Consider the following 19,994-nt stretch of genomic DNA (forward strand, 5'->3'; position numbering starts at 1 on the left):
AAGACCAGTTTTGCCCTAGTGATGGTCTCATCAGTGGAGTACAGCTTGGTTCCAGATACATAGTGATCATGGGACCCACATCACATCTAGGCATACCCTTGCCACATAGGTCACCACATGAAATACAGAAAATGGGATGGAAAATGAACATTTAAAAGGCATCATAAATCCCAAAACGGATTTTGTGTTAGGGCAGCATAAAAAAGGGGCATAACTCTGATGCAATGTAAACATGGGACTATATAGATTTAAGTTCCTGATTCAAAAACCTGTTAGTGAAACAAGGTCGACCGGAAAACATTACACAGACATATCAGAACCAACTGACGGCCCAGAGACCCAACTACCAAGGCAAAAAAGTATTTATTTTAGGGTGTCATTTACCAAGAATGGTTATTGTACATAGAACTAAACTGTTTGTTTAGTAAAACAGAAATCTATAAAATAAAGATAGTTTAACATTATAATGTTGATTTTACTTGAAAGAATCAGTGTCATAAATACGACAGGCTCCAGGTTCACCACAGTGTGAGGTTTCCCATTTTAGACATGTGGTATCAATCGCTGCGCCAAAGAGAATGGGTGATGGAATTGAACCTGAAAGCAAGAACACATGATTAATTATGATATTTGAATAGTATAATTTTTTTGTGTTAGTTTATTTTTGTTGATATAGCATATTAATTTCAATATTTTATTCCTGCAAATGTGTAAACAAACGAATGAGATGAACTTGCATATATGTAGGACAGATGTGACAAGAGTAAAGCATGACTAGATTTGAAATATTTCACAAACGAAATAGAGTCAACAGATTTTTAAAGCACCTTTAAAATGCACATGAATATATCCTATCAATCAGTACTTATCTTAATATACGTTTTCATACTGCATTTCTTCTGACTCTAGTGTTTTAAATGACAGATTAAAATATAATCCACTTTCATGCTACTCAGTTTACCAATCTCAGGGTGGACTTTTCAATCCATCTTGCCAGGGCTCTAACTTGTGACTTACAGAGATAGTATCCAGAGAAGAGGGCAAAGCCTTTGCGTGCCCCTTTGGTCATCTACTGACCTGCTGGACCGAAAAGGAAAGCCAGTATGATCTTCACGAGCCAGAGGAGGTATCCTTTGAATCAGATGAAAAGGGCCTTTGCGGAGGACTGCATTCGGCATGGAGGGGGTGATCCAACTGGAACTACCCATAGATGCACGAATGCCTAAGGCACTGAGAGTGCTACACCAGGGAGAAACCGACTGAGGTGTCCCTAGCCAGGATTTGTCAGCTACTGCACAAAGGTGCACCAGGAACCATCTATGTTCCTTTGGCACAGATGGACAAAAAAAGGCTCAGGGATAAATCACCCCCATTGATGGACGGGACAAGGAAATGGATCTCATGCTTTGAGAAGAACACTGTAGGTTTAAACTTAACATTAGGGGACATCAAAAGCTTGCTTAGCAACCTCATTGGGGAACAGACACACACAGTGTTGTACCGAGGCCGCATCCCCACAGTCACTCTCATCAACGTCGATTAAGAAGGGGCTAAATGTAACTCATTCAGACACCAGATCTGAACTGCCCTAAGGGAGATATTCCCTGACCACCCTGGCATAGGAGGACAGATGCTAGAGAGCATGAAGCCTGGGGAGACCATGAATGAATTCTTGGACAAAATGATGGTGGCAGGAGAACAGGTCAGATGTGGACCAACATGGGTCCCCAGATCGCATTCTTCTACAACATCCTTAAGACAGGTCTACCCTCCGAGATCTATACCAGATTGCATAGTGTGGTAGGGCTTGACACCACACCTTAGAGTGAAATACAGGCCCGCATACTACACTATTACCTGAATAGACAGGAAAAGGACAGGGAAAAGCAAGAGCAGGTCCAGAAAGACATCCCCAACCTGGTCCAACATAAGCTGAAGAAGACCGCCCTTGAAGGGGCCGGCTAACGCAGATCCAAATTGCACCTGTCTCAAAGGGAGCTCTGCATATAGACACCAGAGGTTATCCGCACAGTCCTAGTGGCCGAGGTAAGGGAGGCCAGATCCAAACTGGCCTCATAGAGTGACACTATTGTTACAGAATGGCCCACATGGCTAACTGGTGCCACCTAAATTGTACCACCATCAGAATGGGATAGTACTGGATAGCCTCCATAGACAATACACCACCAAAAGTCAAGCGCAGAACAACATACATTATTATCCAATCAGCTTCACAAAAAGCAGGCCGCACCCGCCTCACGGGGCGAGTCACAGGGCAGTCATTACAACAGACAGGGAGCTCAGTCATACAGCCACCGCAGGATAGGTTGGCGGTCTGGGCTGGCAGTGCCCTAGCCCAATGCTAAAGGATATACACACCCACATAAGTCCAAGACCATCCCCCGAAATGACCTATCTCCTTCATATCACTCTCTTTCACATTTCCTTACCTGCCACCACTGCCGGCCTTTAGGACGGCCATGCTATGTCAGAAAACAGCTCTAGAATTTGACATCTGGGTACCAACAGAAGGCCCAGGGCCCCCACTCCTGTTGGTCCCAAAGGGCAAGGTAGGCTAACCCTACCCCTGGGGAAAGGACAGTCTGACGCAGGATCAGGGTGGGCCTCCCAGCTGGGGCATAAAAGCAGGCACAGTGGACCGCACACCCAAGTACAACTTTGGATGGATTATGTAAGTCTTCACCACCTCAGGATTTACTGCCCAAAAGAGGACCCTCTTTAGTTCTGAAAATAGAATACTCCTGCACTAGTATCGGTAGCAGGGTCTTTCAACAACCAGGGTGTGGAAATGGCCACAACTGCAGCAGTGTCCCAATCCATTGGGAAAATGCATTAAGTTCTATAGCTCCATCTACATCAGGCCAAGCACATAACATTCAGACATAGTCCCAGCCGTGTTTGCCTGCAGGCTCCCACGGGGGTCCACATACAACCTTACACACAGCTCCAGTGTCCTTCTCTTAAAATTAAACCATGTGAAGAAACACAAGTGACCACCCACCGGTACACACACACAAAAAAAGCCCCAAAACAGCCAAGAGATTCTGGACCCTTCCAGAAGATGGGGGTAGCCCTGTAAATCAGTCTTATTAGAGACAAATCATTCCACATGCTGAGGCTAAAAGAATGTGCCAACATGTCAACGGATCCATTATACTAAAATCTGAACACCCACTTCCTTCAAAGTTGCACACAGAACATACTGGTCAAAAGGAAAACCCTAACCCAATCAAAGCATCAGACCTTAAACTGAACATCCCACAGGAAAATAGTATGGCCCCTGCCATAGCTAGGATAGGGGGTAAACCAAAACACAAGAGCATTAAAATAGTTTAGCACTCACTACTCCCTTAAAATTCTAGGACCTCTTAAAACTGTTCAAAACTCACTCTCCTCCCTATAAACCTTAAAACTTCCTTTATCCCCATGAGAAAATCTTTTGTTCAAGGCTAAACCATCAAGCACATCGGTAAAATGTAAGTGCAGGTATTTTCCAGACAACTCACTAAAGATGTGTACTTTCCAAATTAACCCACAAGCCCACAGCTCTTATCCTACAGGTCCATGATCGAGCTGAAATTGCACCAACACTGCCGCAGTCTGCCATCCCTTCAACCAAAGATTTTAAAGACTTTCTTTCAGAAGGACACTCGCTCAACTAATGCAGGATACATTGACTTTTTGCAACAATCCCTTGAATTAAATTGTTTACACCGCATCAAGACAAGATACCTCTGGGCACCCAGACAACAGACATTTCAACTGAAAATGACTCTACCGCCAACACATGATTTCTAAGTTATGTCTTTCTGTATTTTTGTACATGGCATTCTTAGCTGGGGTGCTCTCGAACCCCTCAGGCTCTAGACGTATGCCTAATCTTGTAAATTCTGCTTTTACATTCTTGCAACCCATACACAGAAACCTCTCTCACCTCGAATACAAACTATTCATGTCAATGATACCAGTTTTCTTGATTATGCTTCTGTTCTGTGGTTTCCTTCAAGTAGGGGTTTCCTGCTATAAAAATGCAGTCCTTAAATTATGTAGCATGAACTTAGTGAGGGAAAAGGTAAGAGACACTACACACACACACACTTTCTAATAAAATAGCTGTCACGTCGTATGAGGAGTTTAAAGTAGTTCAAGAATCAACTAGGGGGGAGTCTTACAGGAGGGTAAAGTAGTTGAAGAATCAAATAGAGGGGGGAGTCTTACATTGAGTAAATAAGATGTCAATGACTACCATGATGTGTGCAGGCCCGACAACGACAATACCAATACATACAATGTTGATATAACAATGCCAATACTCATAAATACAATGTAAATGTATGTCAAAATCTATGCCTGCACAACAGCGATGATACTGGCAGTAGCCACGTGAATTTAAGCCATAATCCATGTTCAGACAACAATGTTGTTACCAGTGAAAGCAATCTCAATGTATGTCATGATCTAGAAATGCACAACTATGTCAATATTGGTAAAAACAATGCCAATGTACACTATGAGAACTGTACACAAGATAATGATAATGTTGATAAAAATTTTACCAGTGACTGCCATAATATTTTTTGAAGTAAACTTGTACCATTGCTGTAAGATTTACCCAAGGTGACCATCACATCAAACCAGAGTCAGAGATACTCTGGTCAGACAGGCCCTGCGACCCGCACCCACGCAAATCGAATAACAGGTCATAGGTAGGGTTTCTCCTAACTGAAAGATAAACGCACACCCAGGGAATACCTTGATTGATTTCTAAAATAGATCTTTGCACCACAAACAGGTCTGCTGCATTTGGCGCCAATAAAACACATTTGCCCAAAGGCTTGTATTCTCCAACAATATCACAAAACTAGATGTCACACATAATAGATACATTCAGGACATGCACACCACAAGTAGTGATCATACGTTTCTCATGCCATACATCTGGACACACTAATTCTCCCTGAGGTCGAGAGCCATCTGTGTCCTTATCAGATGCTCAAACCTGTGACATTTATGGGTCTAATGCCTTTTAAAAATGCAGAGATCGTTTTATGGTACTTCACAAATTTACAAAATCAGCCAAAACTTTGTACACTGAGAGGCTTTCCTCAGATGCATTCTATTGAGACTCTCTAGACCGCTGAGTTTAATTAAACCAACGTGTTCCTGTTTTGCCACACGCCTCTTGTGTTTTCATTTGTTTAGGGTAAATTCATATCCGAGCAACAACTTGGATCCCTTTGTAGGTGGAGGCAACCTCTACATCCCAAAATCCAGACCATTCCAGAGTGCGAGGTTCCTAAGACTCAGATCCAAGTCATGATTTCCTTGACTTGAGTGGGTATTATTGGAGCTTTATGGTTTGTGAAGGAGTATGGTTCCATTGTGGCCCTCCTCACTGAGCTCACCTCCAAAAAGCAGCCTGGACCACAGTATGCCAACAGGCCTTTGTCATCCTGAAAGAAGCTATGCTCTCAGCACCTTTCCTGAAGGCACTTGACTAGGGAAATTAGTTTATTGTCCAAACAGATGCTTCTGAACATGGGATTGGGGCAGTGTTGTCACAAACAAACAATGAGGGCCAGAATCAACCAGTTGCTTATATCAGCAGGTGACTCCTCCTTAGAAAGGAGAGTTGGAGTGCTATTGAGAGGGAAGCTAGTGCCATGGTTTGGTCCATGAAGAAGCCAAGGCCCTATCTGTTTGGGACTCACTTCAAGGTTCAAATCGACCACAGGCCTTTTAGACCACTGATGCAGATGAGAGAAGAGAATCCAAATTATTGAAGTGGTCCATTTCCCTATAGGTTATGGACTTTACAGTGGAACACAGGCCACAGGCTGGCCATACAAATGCAGGTGGCCTTTCCAGGTTTTGCCCTAAGATGACGAGAACTACCAAGTTGGGGGGGGCTGGTCATGTTGGAAAATTTCTTTTTTTCTTTTTTTGTGGTCACCTCCACAACTTTTCTCTAATACTGTTGGTTATGGACTCTGACAGTGCACTGGAGCCTGCTGTCCAGGTTCCAGTGCTAGTGCTCTCTTCCTAAAAAATTGTGCAAGTAAATTGGTAACCCCAATTGGCAATGCCTTTACCCCCTATAAGTCTCTGGTAAGTGGTAAGTGGCCTAGGGTACCCAGGGCATTGGAGTTAAAGGGTCACCAGGGCTTCAAGCACTTTATGTGCAACTCTGAGTGACCCAAGTAAACAGATTACTGCAGGTCTACCATTACCGGTTGTAGGAACAATGTAAACTGCTCCAACTCAACTTTGCCCTCACCATGAGTGGCAAAGTCGAAGCACTATTTTTAAAATATGCAAGTCACCCCTAAGGCAGCCCTCCTGAGCCCAAGAGGAAGGGTGCATGATATTAAAGGTGTGGGCATATAAGTGCAAGCTTATATGACCCTATAGTAGCATATTTGCATTAAGGGCTACTATAAGTGCTCATGGGGCCATTGGGTAACATGGGCTGACACCATAGCACCCCAAGGTCGCCAGCTCCATCATGGTCCCACGGATGTGTGTCATGCTTTGTATCAAACAACTTGCCTCATAAAATCTGACTTTTTGACAAAAGTCAGATTTAATTTGACATGCACACAGGGGGCAACCTTAGAGGTGGCCCACCTCATTGCCCCTTCCTATTCTGTACCCTTTCTGGAAGCCTGCAGCTGCTACCACCAAGACAAGAATATGAAGACCTGCCAGGAGGTGATAACACTCCCAGGAGTCAGAAACAAAGGCCCGCCTGGGAAAAAGGTAAAACCTCCCTCTCTGACAGGATGGCTAGTGAAGTGACACATGAAGCTGGTGAGCATCAAAGCATTTCCCGCATCTGATATGCAAGCAGGCTGCCTGCCAAAGGGGGTTAAACAGCCCTCCCTTTGTCCCCAGGTATTTTCTGCACTCAGGCAGACAGGAAAATTAGATAGTCAGGAGGGGTACACCTCCAGAAGGGTAGACACATCCCTATGGTGGGCTACCTGGTCTGGAATGCCAAGGAAGGTTTCTACGAATTTTAAAAGGGGCAGAATAAAGGGTGCTGCATAGCAAAGGTGGTACCTGCCCCTAGATTTGCTCACCTGAGGGTCGGATTAGCCTCTAGGAATAGTAGCATATTGGTACTTGCACCCAAACCCTTAACATCCCTAAATCTATGATTTAAGAGGCACCCCTGGTTCCAGAACCTGAGATCTGAAACATCTAGCAATTAAAGACAAAACAATACCTGACTCTGCGACTTCAGGAGGTCCACAAATCAAAGGTGAGATACCCTGCACTTGTGGCAACCACCCTGCAGCTGCATGACTACAACTCATCCTGGACCAGAGACAGGCTCCAAAGTAATGAGGAACCTCTTTGAGCACTAAAGGCAACTCCAGAACTCCCTTGGGCTAAAGCTACTAGTCCCATACATCTCACAGGTAAAATAACAGGCCATCAGGTCTGCCGAAGGATCACTCAAAAGTATATGGTCTAGTGCATTGTGGGAAGTTTAGTCCTAACCTCCAGTCCTCAGGACGGGAAACTCAACAGTCCTACCCTAGGAAAGGGATTGCCATCTCAATCATATCAAATATGGTTTACATTTAAATAGAAACATTTCTTATAATTGCAATACTTTGGTAAATGTCCCTTTTATGATTTTGTGTGATCTAAATTGATATCGATATTTTAAGCAAGGACACAACCATCCATATTAGAAAAAACCTTATGTGTATAAATAAAGAACGGGTAGAGACAGTAAAGATAAACAGTAATGTAGTATGTGAGGAGGTAAAAGAAACAAACAGCTGTTATTGTATTATCAAAACACACAAACATTTCACTTAAATATTACTAGTCATCATCCCTCCGTACATTGTTCATTAAGGTCTAGAATTACATCTGTAAAATAAGCTATTGTGGTTACATCTGTAGAATAAGTTATTGTGGTGAACCCATGTCTATCACTCTAATTCGAGTACTTTTGAGGTATCTACTATGCCTCAGGTTGTAATGTCAACAGTTCAGAGCATACTCATTTAGTCAATGGATTGGACATAGAGGATACTGATGACATGTTTAGGATACATGTTTAATATGTAGTTCCACATTCTTATTCAAACCGTGTTTGACTTATTAAATTTAGGAATCAAGGGCTAGATGTAGGTAGAATAGATTTACCGAATTTTAATTTACGAATTTTACCCATACAGTAATTAAAAATCTGTAACATTCGGTATTTACCGATTCTGTAAATACAGAATCGATGTTTCCCATTGATTCCTATGGGCTTTGAAGCCCATAGGAATCAATGGGAAATACCGATTCTGTATTTACAGAATCGGTAAATACCGAATTTTGCAAGGGTGCAGGGGGTGTCACTTTGACACCCTCTGGCACCCCACAAATAGGCATGTGCGCCATGTGGCACACAGACATGCCCTAAGGGCATGTCTGTCTGTCACATGGCCAGGTGTGCATGCACACATGTGCATGCACACCTGAAATCGGTATTTTACCACACAATAGGATTGTGTGGTAAAATACCGATTATGTAGGGCCTTTGGGACTCAGAAGAGTCCCACCTACATCTGAGAATGACCAAATCGGTAAAAATACCGATTCGGTATTTTACAGAATAGGTAACTTTACCGAATCGGTAAAGTTACCGATTCTGTAAAATTGTGCCCCTACATGCCAATTCTTGAATACCGGTCGGTAACAGCCGAAAATACCGATTTTCGGCCTCTACCGACCGACCTACATCTGGCCCCTAGTCACTCTCCAGAGTAAGTTCCTGATTGCCCCCACAAAGGTTTTTCTGTAAATGTAAATGTTGGGTGATGTTGATGAATTGTCTCAAAATAGTCAACCAATGATAATTTTGTATCATATTTTTGGGTATTGCTGTAGTGTTCCTGGATCCTCTGTTTAAGTTGTGGGATGGCACTTCCTGCATATGTTTTTTTTTGCTCACAGGGACAGATGATCACGTAAATTATAAAGGTACTTTCCCAGTTGATCTACTCAGTTGTATTTAATGTTGTTGGTTGCTTGTGATTGGTGCTTGTATTTTTTTCTTTCCTATTTTACAAATAGAGCAATTTTGACATGTATAAAAGCTTTTAGGCTTGTCAAAGAAGGCGGCTCTTTTAGCTTTTTAATCCAAAAAGTGAGAACTGCTCGGGCAAAATTAATTTGCGCATATGGTTTTAAACCCTTAGAAATCTTTGGATTATTTATGAGCAGGGACCAATGTTTTTGTAAGACATTTCTACTTAAATGATGACAATTGGGAAATTCTGTGATAAACCTAATGGACTGTTTAAGTGTCTTTGTTTTGATTGAGTCTTTTAAAAGCTCCTGTCCTTCCACTAAATCCACTACTTGTTTTGTTTGGGTTAAGGCTGTTAAATCATACCTTCTTTTGTTTTATCTGTGGAAGATTGTTTTACGTAGTCTTCAGTTTTGTGAAAGGGTCTTTTAGCTCTACCAAATTAATTTTTTGAAAGGCTTGAGACACTATTCGGGCATGATAATGGGTAGCATGAAATATAGAATTAGCCGTTCTGTTTATTCTGTGAATTTTGCTGCATAGTGGATCATTTTCCACAGAGATAATTAAATGTAAATATTGGATTTCATGTTTGGAGATATCAGATGTTACAGTTATCCCCCATTTATTGTCAGAGAGGGCCTTAATGTAATTTGTCAATGAAGATTGTGAGCCTTGCCATATTAGTAAAATGTCAACAATATACTATTCCGAAAATATTATCTATTTGCTAAAGTTTTCAAATCTGTTTTACCACAGCCAATACTTTTCAACTTCTCCTATTGTGACACAGGCATATGAAGGCACACATTTTGCACGGACCTTGTTGTTGGCAATATATACTTTCAATGAAAACAAAGGAGCTGTTAGTTAAGCACCAATCTGAAATTTCCAATATAATCTTAATCCTCTCTACCTGATGTACCTATCTTGTGGCTAGAGCTTTGCCTATTGCTTCCAAATCATCTTTATGTTTAATTGAGCTATATCAATTTACAACACCAACAGTTGCCAATGCATAGTTAGATTGCCAGTCAATATTATTGAGCTGCTGAAGCACATTGGTGATATCCATAATGTAGGAAGACAAGACCTGTATAAAATATTGTAAATTACTATCCATATATTTTCCCAATCTGGAACAAACAGAATCCATTCCTGACATGAGGGTCATCCTTTAGGTTGGAACACGAATTTGTGTTTTCACATGGTCTCACTTAGGCCTGGGAATGAACACCACCATTTTACATGCTCACATTTAAACGTAACATCTTTTCTTGAACGTTGACATTTGACACAGTTTTGCTTGCTTACTTGTGTGAATATTCTTCTCAGAATTAGCTTTGCTTACATTTGCACTTTCTAGTAGGCACATAATCAAAAGCCTTGAACATTCTGTACTAAAGCTAAAGTTCATTGCGTAAATTGTTGTTTTTTATCGTTCACTCAGCGACATATTAGTCAGGGTAGAGTCAATAATTGCAGCCTGACTGGGACTTCTGCATGGCAACAGGGGTAATGTTTATTATATAAACAACGTCCCTCCTTTGTTTAGTTAGAGGATCATTTCGCTGGCACTGCAAGGTCGACCCATGCCGAATTCCAGCCCAGCTGATTCCTGTTTACCTCCTGAGAAGGATGAAGCTCTCTGCCAAGATGGACTTCCTGGTGATGAATATATGATGTTATAATGCAAACAATTCCAATGCATGCTTTTACATGGCACTTTTTACAAAGCAACTACCTTACATCGCATGATTTTACAACGTATACCTTTACAACGCATTTTTAAAACAACCATTACAAGGTATACCATTACAACGCGTTCCATTATAAAGTATACCATTACAACTCATAATACTTTTAGTGCAACAGTAGGGTAAGTGTTGGATAGTGTAGGGGTACAAATTACTATTGCCAAATACCCCAAAACCCATACACACCTTAAAACAAAAAATTCACCATTACTAACCTTATAATGCGTTTTAATGGCATGCGTTGTAATGCCTGCGTTGTAATGGATGTTTTTCCTGGTGATATTTACCCGCAGGTAATGGGGGAGTTAGATCTCCCTGGATGGGTTCTAGCTGAATCTCCCACCCTAGGCCACACTAGGATAGGTAGCACTAGGTAGGAGCAAAATACAACAGTATTTATATGCCTGCATATATTCTCCGCAAACAGCACAATGCTTGAACTATTTGTATTGTTTGCCATTCCTGTATTGCTGATCGCACTATTCTGTTTTCTTCTATTGATTATTGTAGCACACATATTTTGTACAAGAACCATAGTGCTTCAATAAATATTGAAAGGCCATGTTGTGGGTTTCTTGTATATCTCTTTGGGTATGTATGATTTATGAAACAAAAAGGTTCTAGATCCGTTATCACCATTTCCTTGGTAAATCAGGGTTGTCATGTTCTGAATTTGCATATTCCACCTGTTACCTTTCCAGGTTAAGGGTACAGATGGACTAAGGCTAAAATATCCTGATGAGGTGCGTAGAATCAGTCTTCCACAGTTTTGACATTTATGTTGTCAACAAATACACAGTTTTTACTGATTAAGCATAGGCTGTATAACATTGAACCACCAATGTTCTACCCAGGGTTCTTATTTAATGGATCACCCATGTAGTTTTCTTCAGTATACTCAAAGACCCCTACTCGCCAAGTAATCAGAGATATCTGTGGTGTTAGGGAAAAATCCTCCTCAGCTGAGTAGTGAACCCCTATGTATTGGCTGCTGGTTGTTGAAGCTTGAACCTTTCAAAGGATCACCCCACAAAGGTACTTTCTCTGAACTCTACATATTCAAATGTCTGCCAACAGCACCAGTTCACATAACAGTAAATTACAGACATGCAGTTACATAACTTTTACAACAACAAGGCCCCTCCGTGCAGGAGGAGATGTGACCTTCATGGTTGAGGCCCACAAAACATATAGGACAGAGTTTTTCGATTCATGTGTTACATTCTAAGCAGTAAATGAACACTCAAGACATCTTCATGCCTAGACTGCAGTTGCAGCACCTAATATCTACACAACTTATGAAGCACTAGAAATGCCACTAACATTTTAAGAACACTAAAATTGGATTGATGGTGCCCTGCCACACATAACACAAGATTTTAGACTAGGTCGACTTATCGAAAAACGAGTAACATGGCCAGTCTTAGCAGAATATACACCCTATCCTGATATAGCTAATCTGTCAGCACCAGAACTATGTACACTGTAAAAAGATCTCAACAAAATTTACAGATGTTTAACACAATATGTGATGTGACCAATGACAGTAAATCTCACAAGGGCTCCTCAAGCTGCACAACCACAATTGGATTTTGTAGTAGTCTGTCTATTGTACATATTAATTAGCTATTAAGAAGTGACTATGTCACTGTCATGAAAATAGAACGTGATGGTTTGAACTCTGAGGGGCACTTGTCAGTTGTCCCTGGAAGCTTTGGAGATGGGCAGTCAATAAATATATTGTTTTCACACTTACCTGCCTCTGTGTGAGTACTACAAATTTGGCAATGAGTTGTCCTCTCTCCACCCACGTGTGCAGCCTGTGTTGTGTTCCAGTTTTCTATTTTCACATTTTGTGAATGGGACTGTTTTCCACCTTTCTGCTGCTGGTTGTAAAGAGCATTCTCCTTCTTCTGGAGGTGATTTTTGTGTTTAATTCACTTGGAGAAATCTGCGTCACTACAATCAAGTATTCTACTGGTTTTGCATTTGTATGATCATACTTCGTATTCGTACTCCTGTTCGTGGCAGAGTCCTAGGATTATTCATATCCTGTTCCTGGCAGAGTTTGTGAGAGAGTTTGTGCAGTACCTGTGTGTGAAGCTGATGCAAATGGTCAGTTGGCTGCTTGTTATAGCCGTTGTGCAGCGCCTTGCCCACCGGGGTCTGCAACGGTTGTTTTGTTCAGCTGGAGACCTACTTGCCAGCTTGTTGTGTCCCGAATTGTGACGCAACAGAATCTCACCATCGTATTTGTGATTCTGTAGAACATGTTGTCATCTGTGAGCATTCTTCTCCTCAGGTCACGGCACTGTCACGGAATATATAGTCTACACATTATTGATGCGCTCATATGCGCATCACTGTGAGTAATCGGAAGTTCTTTAAATCTCCGCAAGGGTCACCGCAGCGCCAGGAAGCGTTGAGCTTACACGTTGTTGATCTTTTACAACGCAGCATCGCTGTGGAGGCAATGACACGGAGGTGGGAAGTCCTCTGTATTCTGTTGGAAATACATTTATTCTTCAAGTGTGTATCACTTGAGGCGTGCAACATCGAGGTCAGATTTGTTTTTAAATTCTGCATATGAAGAGTGCCAGCATTTCATATACATTGTTCTGGTTTCCATCTGTTGTTTTTCAACGGTGCTTAACACTCGTTTTAATGTGAACTGTCATCAATTAATTTTTACATGGACAACTATCTCCGCAGTGAATGCCACACATGGATAGCATATCTCTGGAATACCATTTTCTCACAATGATTTAGAATGCTGCACAGTTTTATTATGAAGAATATCTCAAGTTATAGCAATTTCTTTTGTCTACTTTATTTTTTTGTAAAAAAGGGTAGAAGAAATTTCAGTTCAGCGATGACATTTAATATGTTTATTCCATTGCAAGATTTACCCATCTGGATGTAATCACAATATAATTAACACTAATATTGTTTTGTTATAGTCTGTAATTTTGTATCTAACTATTTTTCTCCACAGGATTAGGTTACCTACTCAACTCAACTCAACATTGTGTTATTTGCTTAAGACTGTGTCAGTATGCAAAAAATACAGATTCTAGGTGATCTGCCAATCAGGTGGAGAATATGGTACAGGGCTTTTGAGAAGTATTTAGGGGCCATGGGGGTTACCAGGTTTAGTGCGGAAAGGAAAAAAATCATTTTAGAGCACAATCTAGGGTGTGAGCTTAATGTATTTGATCAGGCAGTAAAAATGTTAGAAAAGCAATTTGATGTAGAAAGTAGTCTGGTGGTAGCCAGACACAAGTTTTTTTACAAGAGTACAAGACAGGGATTAGAGAATTGTATATTATGTGGCGGCTTTGAGCATTCTTGCTTAGTGTGAATTTGAACATTTTTCGTCTCAACTAAACCATGATCCGATTGTGGTTCATTGTAAAGACAAGGAGGTTTAAGAAAAAATGTTAACTTTGAAAAACCCTTCTCTGCAGGAAACAATTACCATTGTTAAGAGTATGGTATTGTCCTAAAAAGCCATGAACAAGCTTAAACCTGAGAAAAGTATGGTGAATGTCATCAAAGAGCTTAAAGATCAAGGGGACAAACTTAAACCAGAAAAGACAAATCTCACATTGAACAGAAGGGGGTAGGTTTACTTCTTTTAGTTCTGAGGGAAAAGCATGATTTGCTAGAAATATTTGTACTAAATGTGAGTTTCCCTCTCAGTTTCCTAATTCTGTCCTACCAAAAATGCTTCTTGCCGGAAGTGTGTTAGACCAGGACACTTTGCATAAGTGTGCTCTTCCAAAAGTAAGATAAATGTGATTTACTATGAAGAGAATAATGATGATCAGGTGAGTGAGATTGTAAGTTGCTTAACTGACTTTGTGGTGGTTTACAAGGTTGATTCTGAAAATTGTGTGGAACCAGTAGTCAAAGTTTTGGTTGATGGAAATCCCTTACATTTATTGTTGGATTCAGGTGCGCATATGACTATGCTTACAGAAGAATCGTTTGAGAGTGTCTGGGGAGAAAAATCCCTCAATCCTCTAGACTGAAGTCCTGTTTCTTATGAGGACAGGAGAATTGAGTTGAAGGTTTTTTTTAACTAGTCTTGTTTTCAAGGACAGACACATCTATGGAAAGGTTTATGTGGCAAAGAAAGGGCTTAACATACTTAGGTGATACCATCAAGGTTTGTTTGGCATGACTCTAAGACCTGGTACCACTAAACAAGTTTTTGTTTTTTATGACATTCCTAGTGGTAAAAGCATGAGTGTGTGGCACAATACATTTCCAGGTGTGTTTGCTGATAACTTGGGATGTGTCAAAGGTTTTAAACATTTTATCAAAGTTAAGGAGCAAACTATACCTGTTAAATACAAACTATGTAATGTACCTTTTAGCATTAGGGATGAGTTGCCAAGTGAGCTTAAAAGAATCTGCCAATCAGGTGTCATTGAACCAATTGAGTCCTCTCTTTGGTTGTCTCCCTTGGTTGTTGCCAGTAAGAAGAATGGTAGTCTTAGGGTGTGCATTGATTTACGCAGCCTAAAGAAAGGAATCTGGGTAGACTCCCATCCCCTTTCTCACATTGATGACATTTTATCAGGATGTGAGGGTGCAAAGTTGTTTTCAAAAATCAATCTTTTCTCTGTCTACCACCAGGTTGAAATGGATCCAGAGTCCAATAAGCATCTTATTGCTTTTGTCTCTCCTGCGGGGACTTTTCAGTTCAGAAGGATGCCTTTTGGTATAGGTCTGCAGCCTCTGTATTTCTGTTTGTCATGGAGAAAGTTTTGGAGGATGTCTCTGAAATGAAATGAATGAAATGAATGAAACTTATATAGCGCACGACTTACCCTGGGGCATCTCAGCGCTTGCTTAGGGAACCCATCCTGGTATTCCCCTGTGAGATAACCCTGGCAGGGTATCCACAAGGTGAAAGCCAGGCATCCCACCGCGAGGGGCCGTTGTGGAGATTAAGCAAGCTATTGCCCAGAGTCGCAGAGTGTGAACCCGTGAGTCGAGAAGGCACCGGAGCGAGAATTAACGAGTCCGTGGAATTTTTGAGCCCAAGACCCGCCGAGGCGGGGAATTGAACCCTGGTCCCGGGCCGAACTCAAGCTCCAGGTCTGCCGCCTCTAACCCCTGAGCCACACTTCTCTCTCTGACACTGTTGTTTTCCAAGATGACATATTGGTTTCAAGAAAATGCAGGGAATCCCATGACAAAAAGCTTGCTATTGCTCTGAGACCAGGCGACGGACCACGGGGGCATTTTTGAAGCTGGTTGCAGCGTGCCTGTAAGCGGGACCGGAGGATCTAAACCAGCTTTCAGCGGGGCTGAATTACGGCATGAGAGTGCCGCGACGGGAGACCTGGAGCAGGGCTCGTCACTGGAGCGGCTGGGCGAAAGCAGGCGAAGGAGCAGGGAAGCGGCGTGAGGAACCGTGACGGCACCACCAGAGCGGCAGGAGTAGTACGGGCGGCGCTACCGGGAATCCGGCACCGGTGAGGAACATGGACACAAAGGACGGACTTGCTATGGCGAGGTGAGAGAAGAGTGAGCCACTATAGAGGCGCTGGATCCCCTAGTCTGTGTTCTAGCAGAAGCAAGAACAGGACAGGGAAGGTGCACACGGCTGCCGGGGAATATGTATAATACCGGGGAACTCTTGTATATAAACAGAAGTTGGAGACTAACACGGCATGCCTGACCTTAAGATGGCGGCCAGATAAAGACGAAAAGTGGCAACTGGAGACCCTCACAAAGAGACACAAAATAGAGAAAGGAATGTCTCAGTCCCTTATCGAAGGAAAGGGAAGTTGATCACTGAGGGAAATAGAAAAAGGACAATCAAAGCTGATAATTGAGGGAAATAGAGAAAGGACAATTCGAAACTGTGTAGGGAAAGAGAGAAAGGGCAAGAGAAACTGTGGACATATTGGAATAACAAAAGTTTCACCAGAATACCCAAGACACAGCCTAACAAGAGTGAATTAACTTATCGACCGCCACTAAGAAACTATATCTACCTCCACTGGAGCAATTAAGAGTCAAAAACAGATGAGGCAACAGAAGAATTGAAAAATAGATCTCTATCTGTACCCACAGCGATATTACTTTAGTAGTGGATCTTCCTGGAAGCAATAGAGGAGAGTCACTTCAAGACCACCTAACGCGGAATTAATGATGGATGAAAGGCATCTAGCAGCCACTGGCTCCACTGCCTTGAACATAGAATACCCCGCTGAACTATCCAAAGCTGCAGCAAAAAAATTCAAACACAACACCCTAAGGAAAAACCCGGATAAACTGTTTTACGACCCTTATTTTAACATAGCTAAAGGCAAAATACTAAACGACCTGATATTCTATACAAAGAAATCGGCTCAATGGCGTACTGCCATTACAAAAATACTCTCCATAAAATCAACGAAAAACATCCCACATGGCACAAAAATAATGACAGCATCTTCATTAAGATGCAGAGCAGACTTATGCATAACCATTTACAAAACTGGAATAGTGCTAATACAAGCTGGGAACATCGAACTAAAGACGTTTGAACAGATATTTCAAACGGTAAAAGAATCATTGGAGGGGCCAAGATATTCACAACACCAGTCACCAGCAGGAGACACCCCTGACAATAACGCCTTTAACTCGACCGGGGATGCCAATAAATATGAAGACCTCCACGAACAAACCAATAGCCCGAGAGATATAATCGAATTTGACTCGAGATTACCTGAGAATGAGGTTGAAGGGATAGAGGGAACGGTTAAACATGCAAAAGAAGAGCATGACCAGCGCCGAAGGGAAGAACAAAGCAAAGCAGAGGATATCTACCTTCCTCAACCTCCCCCGAACTCGAGATTGGAATCTCTGAGATCCCTATCCACAAAGGCACCTGTTACACCTCGCAATATAAGAAACAATGAGGTCATTCCTAATAGAGTCAGGAACAACAACCAAACCATGGAATCAATGGAAAGATCTGGGGATACGAGAACTAATCATTCACGAAAAAGAGCAAAATGCAGAACCCAAACAGACAAGTCTAGCTCATATAAGAAATCACCCCGAACCCAGAAAGAAATCAAGGAACTCAAGAAACTAGTAGGAAACCTGGCACAAGACTCGCTGAAAGTCGCACAGACAATTGGAAAAATCTGGGAGATGACGATAAGTATGCACACGAAGGTTTCACACATCCAGAATCTTGCACTCCGACCCAACAGACCTAACAGGACCTACCCCTTGTCAAACGAAGAAACCATGGTGCTACTTCGATCTTATGAGCACCCGGCCCAGGGAAGCGAGGAGAATATCAAAATAGTACCCATTGACTCCAATAGAATGACCAGAAAGAATGACAGGAAAGCAATACACCACAACCTACATCATATTCAGTTCACTACAACGGAAACCGAAAACAGTAATGTCGATAACTCACAGAAAACCCTGAATTGCCTACTACTCAACTGCCGTTCGGCAAATAAACATGCATCAGACATAGCCGCACTCATCATTAACAATGATATCGACCTGGCCATCCTCACAGAAACATGGCTCAACGAATCATCATCTCCTACCATTGATCTACTAGTTCCACCACAATATAACATCGTTAGGTCAGACAGACCAAAGAAAGTGGGAGGAGGTATAGCGTGCATTCACCGCTCGGAGATCGAGGTCAGCCAATTCCAATCTGACCCCATAGAGTCCTGTGAATACCTTGGTCTTAATATAAGAGCACTAAATAAGCAAAGCTGCAACCTGCATGCATTCTACCACCCACCTGGGGATAACGCAAAGTTCACAGAGGAACTAATAGAGATCATAACGGCCAACTCAAACCCGGATGCCAACAATATATTCCTAGGTGACTTTAACCTACACTGGGACAACGACAAGGACAAGCTGGTTAACACGATGAAAGACTTCCTCAATGAACTAAACCTTACTCAAGCATGCACCCAGCCCACTCACTCGCAAGGAGCGACGTTAGACTGGATTATCTCAAGAAATAAGGAGACATCAATCCTTGCTATAGATCCATGCGATTGGTCTGACCATCACGCCATAACATTCACGATACCTACAATAAAAAAGGGTAAGACCGTGCAACCTCGCAAGATCAAAAAACTGATTCGTGAGACAAAGGAAGCCAATATCCAGCAATTGGTTGAAAGATGTGAGAAAGACCTGAAGCCACCTAAGAACAGGCAGAATGTCAATGAGCTGACTGACCATTACATAACCTCGATCGGTAACATCGTCAATGACACCATGCCTCAAAAACTGAAAAACGTCTCAGAGAAGCCAAAAAATCCTTGGTTTAATGAGGCACTGAACGAGGACAGGCGAAAACTAAGAATGGCCGAAAGGAAATGGAGACAACATCCCTCCTCCCCCGAGTTGAAAGCCCTCAGAAAAACCAGAAAACAGTATAACAAAAAGATAATCAACTCCAAAAAAGAATTTATAAGGGCTGAACTGGATAATGCCAGAAACAGACCACGAAAACTCTTCGAGATCCTAAAACAACAGTCAAACAAACTAACCAAAACGACCCAAGAGAACGCAAAAACTCCCATAAGCTGCGAGGAATTCGCCTCATTTTTCTCTGAAAAAACCAAACTACTAGAAGTTGAGCTCACAAGTGCAGCAGCCAACCTTGTGACCCTTCCCTCACCTAAAAATGAGGCTAATGAGACAACAGAGGGCCCTCAAACAAAAAATAAAGCAAATTGGGACACATTTGAACTATATGACCAGGGTAAGATTGCCAAAAAGTTAGCCGAACTTAGACCGAACAACCACTATCAAGACCCTCTACCGTCAAAGTGTGTAAGAGAAATCAGCCACACTCTAGTTCCGATCTGGACCCAGATAATAAATGCCTCACTTACACAAGGGACCCTCCCTGACTGCCTAAAAACGGGGCAGGTAGTGCCCATCATTAAAAAACCAACAGCGGATGCGACAGACCCGAATAACTATCGACCAGTGACCAACATACCTTTACTGGCCAAACTTATTGAGAAATGCGTACAAGGCCAATTGAGTCAACACATCGCTAAGTTCGCATTACTAGACGACTGCCAATCAGGATTTAGAACAGGACATAGTACTGAAACTGCGATCCTGCATATTGTTGATGACGCCTTACAAGCCCTTGACCAAAATCA

At 42.0% G+C, this 19,994-nt stretch overlaps 1 protein-coding gene across 1 annotated transcript in view; it reads right to left on the reverse strand.

Moving 5' to 3' along the window:
- LOC147664935 (solute carrier organic anion transporter family member 1A2-like) overlaps positions 1–19,994 on the reverse strand; it is a 569,665-nt gene that overhangs the window by 41,912 nt on the left and 507,759 nt on the right. Inside the window, exon 9 of the mRNA XM_086949878.1 lies at positions 480–597. Within this exon, the coding sequence (XP_086806004.1) occupies positions 480–597 (118 nt within the window). The remainder of the gene's footprint in view (positions 1–479; positions 598–19,994) is intronic.

The sequence above is a fragment of the Lissotriton vulgaris genome, unplaced genomic scaffold (genome assembly GCF_964263255.1).
Source record: "Lissotriton vulgaris unplaced genomic scaffold, aLisVul1.2 SCAFFOLD_1306, whole genome shotgun sequence".
NCBI classification, from domain to species: Eukaryota; Metazoa; Chordata; class Amphibia; order Caudata; family Salamandridae; genus Lissotriton; species Lissotriton vulgaris.